This window comes from Cannabis sativa, chromosome 3, assembly GCF_029168945.1.
Source record: "Cannabis sativa cultivar Pink pepper isolate KNU-18-1 chromosome 3, ASM2916894v1, whole genome shotgun sequence".
In the NCBI taxonomy this organism is placed as follows: Eukaryota; Viridiplantae; Streptophyta; class Magnoliopsida; order Rosales; family Cannabaceae; genus Cannabis; species Cannabis sativa.
The window spans coordinates 1634733-1646839 of NC_083603.1; the positions used below are offsets into that span (position 1 = coordinate 1634733).

The 12107-nt window shown below is 32.7% G+C and overlaps 2 protein-coding genes across 2 annotated transcripts; both read right to left on the bottom strand.

Annotated features, from left to right (window-relative positions):
* Nucleotides 1-374: 374 nt before the first annotated feature.
* LOC133035395 (putative disease resistance protein RGA4) lies at nt 375-2898 on the bottom strand. Its single transcript, XM_061111269.1, has 3 exons — nt 1365-2898; nt 865-1267; nt 375-668 (listed from the first exon to the last, which is right to left on the bottom strand). The coding sequence occupies exons 1-2, from the start codon at nt 2797-2799 to the stop codon at nt 888-890; spliced, it is 1815 nt and encodes a 604-aa protein (XP_060967252.1). The 5' UTR covers nt 2800-2898; the 3' UTR covers nt 375-668; nt 865-887.
* Nucleotides 2899-7473: 4575 nt separating this feature from the next.
* Nucleotides 7474-9615, bottom strand: LOC133035532 (uncharacterized). Its single transcript, XM_061111374.1, has one exon. The coding sequence runs from the start codon at nt 9613-9615 to the stop codon at nt 7474-7476; it is 2142 nt and encodes a 713-aa protein (XP_060967357.1).
* Nucleotides 9616-12107: the final 2492 nt, after the last annotated feature.

A 12107-nucleotide genomic window follows, 5' to 3' on the forward strand; every position in this document is an offset into this window, starting at 1 on the left:
TCTTACTAAAAATGACTCCCACTTTAGTTACAGCTTTCTTGCATTATAGCAGAGAAGAATGTTCTCCTCTCATACTCAGTTGACATGCATGAAAATATAATTTACTCATTCTGAGTGATCATTTTGTAATGATCAGTATAGTCTTTTGGTAATATTCATCACATATTTCTGTACAGAGGACTAAGTCTCTCTCCTTTTGGTTAATCTCACAATACTATTGTTTTTTAAGAATGTTTTTAAATAAATGAAATACTTGAAACAAACTTTTAAAGTGATTATGATGACCAATTACAAATTGGGGATTGAATACTGTAGAACCAATCAGAATACAGCTCATTGTCATTGAGTTAGTCTGAGTAAGAAACTGCAATATATTATGTAATAAAAGGGTGGACTTACTTATAAGGGGAAAAAGCATCATAAGATAATCATATGCTGAAAAAACCCCAAACTAAAGCAGTATCCCACACTTAATACTTTCATTCATCAAACTATGAAATCATAACATCAGAAATAAAAACACAAACCAAACAATACCAATGACATTTACAAACTCAACAACACAACCAAATCACAAGGAACGAAACCACCAACTTGGAGAGACCGGAAAAATTAACAAGCCTGAGAAGCAACAACATCAACCACCCAACACAGCAACACAATTCTTCCTGAATATTACAAAAAAAAATTGAAAATCAATTATCAAAATTAGAGGAAGATAATATGATGAAAGCTATAGGCATGTTTTATCATCCGTAAAACAACTATTTTTATATAACTGATGCTAGACAACTTTGTTAAAGAAAATGTAATAAGCAAGAGAGAACAACAGATAACTGATAGGGAAGAACTAATCAACAATACCTGATACACCAGAGGAGCTTCAATTATTGAGTGTACAGAGGATCTTTAAGCATGGTTTCGATGTGAGAAACTCGAGGACAATCCTCAATCTCCACCTTTTTTGAAGTGGAAATGAGGCTAAGTCTCTCCCGCGGTATTGTCAAGTTGGGGCATAGCTTGATTGAAACTGTCCTAAGCGAATCAGAGTTGCTGATCCACCTTGGAATTTCCTTTAAACTATCACACCGCCGTATGTGGAGTCCCTGCAGATTAGTCAGTTCTTGAAGTTTTTGAAGATGAACATTTATGTCAGCAACATGATCCAATGTCACAGAACGGAGGCTGTGAAGGGACTGCCACATATTTGGATCACAATTGGACATATCCATGATATGTAGTTCTCTCAATTTGGAGAGAGGAGAACCTGTGAAATGACACAATCAAGATCCTCAGTTTGGAATTAACAATTTAATGATTACTTAGCACATAAGAAATGATTTGCGAGAAATAGAAGTACAAACTTGATGATGATGATGATGATGATGATGATGAGGCTTCTTGTGTTGGTGTTGCTGGCAATGCCATAGTCCGTTTGAATGGCTCCCAACTTGTGTTTTTGAGCACTAGTAGTTCTTCTAGCCATGGAAACAAAGGCATGGAAGTGAGAAAGGGGCAATCCTCAACCACCAATTTAGAAACACAACTAAATGTAGCATTTTTTGAAGCATCTTTCCACCACCCCTTTAGCTTTGGCAAATTACTAAGTCTCAGCTCTTTCAATGATGAAAACCATGTTCTCCATCGGTTCTTTGATGCCTTTTCCACAACATATTCAAGCTCTATCAACTCATCTACTACCAATACTTGAAGATTAATCAACTTATCCAGCCGCGGTAGGCAATGGCATCTGTTGCATCTCGATAATGATAATTTCACAAGATTCTTAAGCAATGGAAGCCAGCTCGAAAACTTGCTACCACCATAAGTAGATATACACAGCTCTTTCAGGTTTGAATGTGGCTCAAGATCTTCTAGTGCCTCTTCATAATCAGCTTCATTAGCACAAGCATCAATATCCCAAATCAAAATCAAAGATAAAAGATCTTTTTTCTCTTTCAAGTTTGCTGCTGCTGTCTTATCATCTTTTGGATTTGTCAAATTTTTTATTTTGAGCTCGCCTCTCAAGTAGTTTAGACTACTTAGTTCGTCGAGCTTGCCCTTTGGCTTTGAGGGAAAATCAGTAGGCTCCTTACTCAGCCCGAATTCTGATAATGTTCGAAGATTTGATAGTTCACTTAGTCCTCTTGGCATCTGAGTCAAACGATAACATGACTTGTTTTCAAGATGTCTAAGATTGAACAACACGATAATGCCTTTAGGCAGCTTCCGAAGATTACTGCAACGGTTGAGTTTCAGAGTCTCCAGCAAATATAGCCCACAAATAGAATTTGGCAATTTCTTGATATTGACATTGTGAGAAAGATCCAAATAACTCAAAAGCTTCAACTCACCAATAGAACTTGTTAATTTCTTGATGCCAGAATTATGCAAATCCAACATTCGAATCCACTTCAATTTCGGAATCACATCACAAATTGATTGACTTGATCTTCCTTCAATTGCCCTTACATATTGTCTAGGCAAAATCAAACTCCTAATCTTTCTTAACTCAGATGATGGGATGGAAACATGCCATGATGAATCCAAATGAAAATCAAACGATACATGTCTACGACCACGTTGATCCTCCTTCAAACTTAGAGTAGCATAAGTTTTCTGAGTCACTTGCCTCACAACTTTATGCATTGAATTAGGCACCTTGCATTTCTTAATCTTACCATACTCATCTTTCTTAGTTTCTTGTAAAAGCGATCTTCGAATTAAATCCCTCAAATATCCATAACCCAATTGCTCCTCATCGTCATCTGATTGTATAAACCCCAAAGACATCCACATAGATACGAGTGTGTCTACATCAATTTCATAATCTTTAGGAAAAATTGCACAGAAAGCAAAACAATCTTTCAAAACAGATGGTAAATGATCATAACTCAAAGAAAGCACTTCAACAACTTCAGATTCACTTCTATTTTCCAATGAAGAATGTAAAACGTTTCGACTTAGCATTGTTGGAAGCTCCTTATCAAATTCTTCCCACTCTGTTCGTGTATGTTTGGAAGACAATATTCCTCCTACTGCTCTAATCACAGAAGGGATTCTACCACACTTTTCAACAATCTTTTCTCCAATTTCACCAAATTCAGGATTGTCTGCAAAATGCAGCAATAGTTTCAGAGAATCTTCTGGATTCAACACATCCAATTTGCATCGGTTCTTCATATTACTACCAGTAATCTTTGCAACACTTATATGAGGAGTTGTAACAATAACTCTGCTCCCATTTCCACCCTTCAGTAATATCTCAAGTACCACCTTCCATCTCTCTTCATCCACTTCCTTCACATCATCAAGAACCAGTAAAAATCGCCTGTGTCTAATTTCTTTAACTATAAGAGTTTTCAATTCCTCTAACACATACAAATCTCGATCATCATCATCATTATTAGTTGTTAAAGATCGAACGATTTTCTTCATAACTGATATCTGATCAAAGGCATCACCACCATCATAAACCCAAATTCTTAGATGAAAATGGTTTGCAACCATCTCATCATTGTAAACAGATTTAGCCAGTGTTGTTTTCCCTACTCCTCCCCTACCGTAAATGGGGATTACTAATACATTCTCTTCAAGATCTTTCTGCAACAACAACTCTTTCACTTCTTCTTGTTCCTTTTTCCTCCCAACAACTCCTTCTCCGTCAAATCCAGATGAAAAAGAAGAAGAGTGAGCTTCCCTCGGCAGCCTCGGTACAACATCTTCAACATCTCTTCTTCCAAGTTCATGAAGTGAGAATGATGATTGTCTGTTTAGTTTGACAATTTTCATACTCATGATCTTGTCAATTTCGGAGAGTAGGTTTGAGATTGAGGATGATGAGTTGAGAGTAGTGAATAGTATGTTTTTGGTTGAAGACATATGGCGTCTTCTCAAAACCACAGCCAACATTTCTCTCAACAAATCATCAACATCATAAAGTGCATTGTCTAATAACTCTGCACCACCATCACCATCACCATCATCATAAAATGAAGGTGGGATCGTCTTCATCAACTCTGCATCATCAAATGAAGCTCGGATCATCTGAAACTCATCCTCCATCGCTCTCAACTTATGATGATACTTAGCATCGTATAAACTTGAACACCGCAACACTCCTAGAATCCTATCAACAGCTCCTACCCAGTTTCGTTCAGCCATATCACACACACTAAATTGCTTCGAATATCTTTCTTCCTTTTCTTTTCTTTTAGTACAGGTAGTAAAAAAAGAATTAGAACCAGTTGATAGGAGTCTTAATTAGAACATTTTCAGTGGAAGATGCAAAAACTATTTTATATTTAGTAAAAACAGAAATCACCTTCTATACCACTTTTTAACTTTTTTTTTTCTTAATTTTTTTATTTTACTTTTATAGTCTTGATTGCTTCGGTGATTGTTATTGCTACGTGAGTTGCAATGTGGATTTGGATTACGATTTGGGTTGCTCTGTTGGTTTCAGGTCTGATATAGGTCCGGTGCTTTTGTATTGTTAAAATGAGTAAAGGTTGAAGACATAAATCTGATAGTGACTTGATACTACCTATTTTTTTATGGTATTATTGTTCATAAGAAAATGGATAGCATTAGGCCACAATCGGACTTACGTCTTTAACTTTTATTTATTTCAACATCAGAAAGGCATCAGACCTGCATCGGAGCACCATTGGACCTTCATCCCTAACCTCTAAATTACACTATTATTGTACGTACTATCGGACCCCATCGTACCATATCCAAAAAATACAGTTTCACCGAAACTCAATTTTTTACTAAATAATAGACAAAACATACAAAGAAATCACATATCATTTATTTGTCTGTTCGACGGTGGTGGTCGTGGGTCATCGACCGCACATCAGATAGAACCATAGATTGGGAGGATCGCGTGGGTCTCGGTCACACAACAAATAGAACTAGAGAGAGGGAGGGTCGTGGGTGCATGTGGTGGTCACTGAAGTTCGACAGTAGTTTTGGTAATGGAATTTGGTAAGAACCAAAGACCGTAAAATAAAACTCAAGTGAGATATCGTAATGAACTATTGTCTGTGTGAATTAGCGGAATTTTATACATAAAATGTCACATTTTACAAATTAAAATACAAAACGCAAGTGATTTTTTTTTTATATTATTTAATATTTAAATTATAATAAATAATTAGTCCTTTTTAGAAATAATAAATAATAGTGGAAATTTAATATAATAATTGATTGTTTATTTTCACGTGTTTTAAAATTAAAATGTATTTGAAAATTATTGTAAAATTATTAATTATTTGACAAAAAATATCTTAACTCCTAGTTGAATTAAGTAATTTGAACAAAGTAGCACTACATGAGTAGCAAATAATTAAAAATATTTGCAATATTTATTTTACATTTAATTTAATTTTTTATATAAAATAATTATATAATTTTATTTTTAAATATATATAATAATATTATAAAATTAATAAAAAATATTTAGTTAAATAATAGTATATTTTGTTAAAATTAATCTAAAAAGTAAAAAAAATATCGTTAGAGCAAAAATTTTATTACATATACATTTTATATAAAACAAATATTTAGTGTTTAAAAATAAAAATAAAAAAATTGACAGACATCACATGGTAGCCATTTAACCTATTTTTTAAGCATTAAAAAAAGACAGCATATGACAACATCATTTGAAGAATAATAAAATTGAAATTAAGGTTGTGTATTTATGTTTTTATATTCTTTCACATTCACATTTTCTATGCGCGTGGCATGGGAGAAAGTATGAGAATCCTAATATATTTTTTAGGAGCATTACTATTAGGCACTAGTAATGCCTAACACCTTCTCGACATATCACGTTACGATTGACTAGCGATATTTTTTAAAAGCTATTATATTAAACTATGTGGGACCTGATACTTAGTTAGACCAATAGCGATACTGACACATAAGAGGGTACTAGACACCACTGGTGCCCTTTAGCATTTCTCATTTTTTAGTGTCATATTATTATTATTAATGTAAGTATTAGATCTCATATAATTTAAGATAATAATTTTTAGAGAATATTACTAATCAATTATAAGACATTCTTATAAAAAATATTTAACAATACTGGTACCCAATAATAATGTTCGAGAAAATATACATAAATAAAAGTATTATTATTAGATACTACTAGTGGTGGCTAATACTTTTATAGGTGACACACTAATAAATTTTTTAGCATTGCTATTAATTGAGCATCAGTAGTACTCGATACTTTTTAGAGGTGATATCTTACAATTAGTTTGTAATATTTCTTTAAAATTATTATATTAAATTATATAAGATCTAATACTTAATTGTACAACTAACAATATAATACCTAAAAGGATGTTAGGTACTAATAGTACCTTTTAGTATTTCCTTAAACTATATGAAACTTAATTCTTAATTACACTATATAACAATAAACAAAATACTAAACACCACTAATATTTTTTAACATTTTTCAATAAATATTGGGTTCACACTTCTCTAGTATTAGGAGTGTGTGTACTAATACCATAATAAACTCTACTATTATCTAAATCTCTATATTAAATATGTATATAAGCTAAGTGGGTTTATGTTCATATATCAATAGTGGTGTAGAATGGAATGTTTATTCGGTGGAATAGATTTTCCCTCATCTCGATTTCATCTAATCTTTCTTTTATCTTTGTTTTGTAGATTTAAGGATATTTCAATTCATGATATTAATGATAGTAAACTACTTTTTGTTGGTCATAAAGAAAAAGTAATGTATATTATAATATAAACTACGTACGGTGGAGTGGAGACATCCAAGAATATAAATGTACATCTTTTATATTTTATACATGCATCTAATCAATATTCGGTTCTCACTTCTTTAATTTGTTTGGATTTAATTTTCTCTCCCACTCTCATTTTCTTTCTTTACTCTTTAATTAAGGATGTTTATTACATATCTCAAACTAATTAAATATATGGTGATGATTGCAACGAGTTAAGGAGTAATAATAGATGTTCCTTACTATAATTCAATATTATTATTGGTCACCATTGACTAACAATATTTCTTAAAAAAAGCTGAATAGCCCATGTTCTTATACCATGTTGGAAATCATGGGATTTCATCTCAAAACCAATTGACAATGAATGGAGTAGCCCATATTCTTATATATGGCTCAATACTTTCACATTTAATCCATGTGGGACAATATTCTCCAATATCTCTTACAAATTAAGTTGAGTGGTCGGTTTAATTATATACATTTTTTTAATAATATTTTTGAAAAAAATACAAAATTATAACTGAAAAAAAGTAAATATAATATATATATATATTTGAAATGGTGAATAAACATTCATTACTTCGTACTTAAAAAAACTCAAATTTGATTAATATAGCCAAATCGTCATCAATTAAGTAATTAACATATAACTATTATTGATGATAGAATTATGTAATTAATTAGTTTCTCAAATGACTCTGCTCATGATCTTTGTTCCAGCATGGTGATCCTGCTCGGCAAATTGAGTTCCCAAGCCCAAGTGGTTCATTAGCAGCCATGTGAAACTCAAGAGCTCTCCTCCTTTACTAAGCTGTTTAGCATGAACAAATGGCGTACAATTAATGGCAGCATATGCCAACATTTCCACCCAAACTCCACTCATAATCTTCCATTGTGATTTCTCATTCTGTAATTGTTGTGCAAGAATACATGCATCAAAGAACACAGATTTGCTCCTCTTACCTTTCACAGCTGTCGATTTAATTTTCGGTTTCACAGATAGAATCTTCTCACACACCTTACCATGGCGCGAAAGCTTGTACTTTTCGAAAAATCTGTTGGCATCTGCACAAGTATCTCCAAAAACCATGTTCCAATTTCCCTTAACTGGTGCCAACATCACTGGCTTGGTGACTAGAAGATAGAACATGTAATTCGAAATGAGCTTGCAAATATTCTTATAATCACTTTCACTTGATTGGTCATCATCTTTGTGGCCTAGACAAACACATGTGCGGCAACAACGTTCAGCAAAGAGTTGCCAGAATGATTGATCTTCTTCTCTTGAATTGGCCTGATCATAGTAGCAGAGCTCAGTAGCTAAGTGCCAAAGAAGAAGGCTCTCAGCATATTGGAACTCACCTATGCTCCATTTCAGTTTGATATAGCTTGAAGGATTCTGTAACAGAGCAGCTTCTCCTCTTTGTGAACATGCCTCTATTGCTTCTCTCAAATTAATTGCCTTGATGGATTTATCTTTCAGCTCATCAAAAATTAATTTCTTAAGATGATTATCCACTGGTTTCCAGTAAGAAAAATTGTAGACAATCCTTTTGATAACCTCAAACTCCCCATACTTGTTTAGATAACTAAACATGTCTTTAAGTTCCATCTTTGGTGCCAGACAGTGACTAATAATGTCCTTTTGAGAAACTGTTTTAGACCATCTTTTCCTCTGCATTATAGCTTTTGGTACAAATAATCTACTGATGAAATTTCCCATAGGTCCCATGAGGACAAAATCTGAGAAGAAAAGCTTAAGAGCAGAAAGAGTGTCAAGGACAATGGCTCCAATGAAAAGTGCATAAGTAACATCAGTATCAATCTTATTAAAGCCATGCTTTCCAGTGAAATGAAAAACCAAGAAGCCTAAAACCGTTAAGCAAACAGTAATGACGCGAAGGGAGTAACCAATTTTTCCATGAATAACAACTGCCTTGGTGTGGAGAACTTGGTACATGAAGCTGAGCTCATACTCAACCAATCTAAAAGCTTGAATGGCACTCTTTTGTAGAAAATAACTTCTACTTGACTCTCTATCTTTAGAGCTGAGAAGGAAGCCAACAACAAGTCCCTTGAAAGTTTCATAGTGGGCATATGCTACTTTGAGTAGTTTCAGCTCTTGTAAATTTTGTGAAGCTTGTTCTTCATTATTGTCTGAAATTTGTTGAGTATGGCCATAATTGCTTACACCACTAGACATGGTTGATTCCGATGCCATCATTTCTGTTATGGTACGTTTGACATGGACAGTTCTCATTGTTGAGTAGACTTGTTCTGCTTCTTGGTAATCAGGACCAGGATTTGGATCTGGTGAATTGGTCTCTCCAAAGTGGTCCAAGCTTGCAAGACGCAAAGCCCAAGTTCTCTCTCCAAACTTGATGACTCCTACAATGAAAACTAAGATATTAGGCCACAACAGCCTGTTTTTTGTTCCTCTCTTGTAGAGAGTAAAAACAGCTGAGAGAACTTGCAAAATGAGGCCAAAGAGGTGTCTGATCCACAACTCGTTGTCCTCCAAAGACAGAGAAGTAATGGTATCAGGGCCACCAAGATGCATCAAAAGAAAAGATGCCCACAATGAGTAATGATCGCCTTGGTTGTTTTCGGTGTCGTCGCCTTTGCCAAGACTCTTGATGATTTGTCCAATAATTGTAGCAGCAATCCAGTCTGCTAACAAGTAAAATGCCCAGACAGACCTTGCTATGAGGTTGCTTCTTGACCATTTTCTGATAGGTGCCAATGATAAGAGTGAAGTTTGTACTGAGAGGCTTACCAACATGGACACCTTCAGTAACTTGCGCACACTAGAATTGATGAATGAAGACATTGATCAAATCTGTCTGTTGGTGTTCTCAAAACAGAATTAGTTTCATACACATATAGATATTCACAACACACAACACAACACACACTGGTCATGTAGTAATTAAAAGCAGCTATAGTGTTAAATATTAACTCAACTTAAATGTTACCATCTTTATAATGACACTTTATAATTAGTTATCAGCGATATTTTATAAAAGTTATTATATTAAATTATATTACACCCGATAATTAATTACACTTATCTTACCACCACATTTCTCTATAATAAAAGATTAATGAGATTTGTCAGAAATTCAAAGGCTCATTAGTCATATGTTTAGATAAAATAAGACTTAGCCAGGTCATCTTCTATGGAAAGTTGTGTATTTATGTATAATATTCTCCCACATTTTTGATGTGGGGACAGTTAATACACTTTTAATAATAGTATATAATGAGTGTTTCAATTGTCTATTTTAATTCGATTAGATTTAATATTTCCTCACTAATGTATACTTTTTTTTTTGTTTGAAATGTTCTTCTCATACTTTTTTAGATAATATATAATAAGAACACTTTTGAAATAAAAAGGAGCACTAGAAAAAAAAAATTATTAACTTTATTAATATAAATAATTTTTAGTTCAATAATATAATATGATATTTATTTTTTTATTGAATTATACTATTGTTTAACTAAAAGATTATTTGTATTTATTATATTATTTTATTATTATTATTTTTTTTTAATAAAAGCGTAATAATATAAATCGAGTGAGTTAGACTTCACAGTCATTACAAAATAAATTTTCCGGAAGGTGGAAATCGAAATAGAATCGTACAAATAGTAAGCAAAAGTTCACTTAACTACGTTATGGGCAACAAAATTACAAGACTTACTAACATTAATAAAATTACAACTAATAAAAGATGGATAAGACTTAGTACAAAATGAGACATAGTTCTCAAGAGCCCAATAAAACTCCTTTCTATTGACAGCACTGATAACTAGCCTCGAGTCACTCTCCACTATTACAAACTTAAATCCTAGTTCCAACGCCACCGAGACATCCAAACAGCAAGCCACAGTCTCTCTACAGAGTGCATTCGAGAAATCCAACCGAGCCGAGTGGATTAGAATCACCCTACCAAGGTGATTTCTTGCTACAAGTGTTGAACACATATTATCTTCTTACTTAATTGTTTATAATATATTTGAGAACTTTTTTTTGGAAAAATAAAAACTTCGAGATTATTTTTAATATTAATTTTTAGTACTGCAGATTAATAATATATTTGGGGTAAAATTTTTGTACTTACTATTATTCTAGAAAAAAAAAAGATGTGAAAAATAGTTTAGAGAAAAAAATGTCATGTAAGAAGAAAATAGTGAAGTATAAAAAGTTAGTAACCGTGTGTAGAGCATGTGTATAAAGAGAATTAGTATTAATGCGCTATATTCTCCTACATTTCTTACGTGGGGACAATTAATACTTTTGATTTCTATAGGTATCTCAGTCTCACCTGTCACCACTAATAAGTCTTTCTTTTATTTTGTTTCCTAGCTTTATGGCTATTTCTTTACATATACTACCAAAAGCTTGTCATAAAGTTAAAATAATGTATATTTTAAGGTACAATATTTATTGGGTTCTCACTTCTTTAATTTGATTGGATTTTTTCAATTTAGTAATAGCTTCAGCATTATTGTTATTATTAGGTATAAGTGGTGCTTTATGCAAATTGTTTAACAGTTAATTTATAACAATTATTAGATTAAGATATAGAATACTAGTCTCCAAGATCATTACTCAGCCAAATGACATTGTATATTATTAGGTTCTATGTAGTGTTAGAATTGTAAGATTTAGGTTGATGTAGTTTTATTTTAAAATTAATTGATAATTAAAGGGGTAGTATATATTTTATATATGATATTATTATTTCATAAATTAGTGTTAACTCTATAATATAAGTTATTTCTCATCATTAATTTTTGAGATTATTTTACAAATACAAAAAAATAACAAAAAAATTGTTGGAACTGTCGTTTGTTATTAGAAAGTCTTCAGAGTTAGACATTAAAAGTAACACTTTCAACTTTCCTTCTGCTCCTTGTACTTCTTGTAAAATCTTTACAAATGTCTAGACTTTTCACAGAAGTAACACTTTCGACTTTCTTTTTATCTAGACTTCGATATTGATCGAAAGTTATGTTGTTTACTCTTCGAACTTATTACTTTATTGGATGATCTTCCTCTTGCCAAATACACTTCTTCTTTTTTACTTGGAAGCTCGCGCTAAACGCCCTTCGGTCTTTTTATTTTTTTCTCCAATACACTATTCCTCGAATCCCATCCGAATTTGCAACGAAACCCATGGGTTTATAAAACCCTAGAACTCGAGGTTCAGAACACAAAGCAATATTCGTAATTTCTTTCTCCAAAAGCTCATCCACGAGTCTTTCCATCACCACGATACAGCAAAAAGTATAATTCACGTCGGTTTCTAAGTG

Coding starts and splice junctions, on each gene's coding strand:
- LOC133035395 (XM_061111269.1), bottom strand. CDS start 2,799: ATGTGGATGTCTTTGGGGTTTATACAATCAGATGACGATGAGGAGCAA. Junction 1,268..1,364: donor ATCATCATCATCATCATCAA/GTTTGTACTTCT, acceptor GTCATTTCACAG/GTTCTCCTCTCTCCAAATTG.
- LOC133035532 (XM_061111374.1), bottom strand. CDS start 9,615: ATGTCTTCATTCATCAATTCTAGTGTGCGCAAGTTACTGAAGGTGTCC.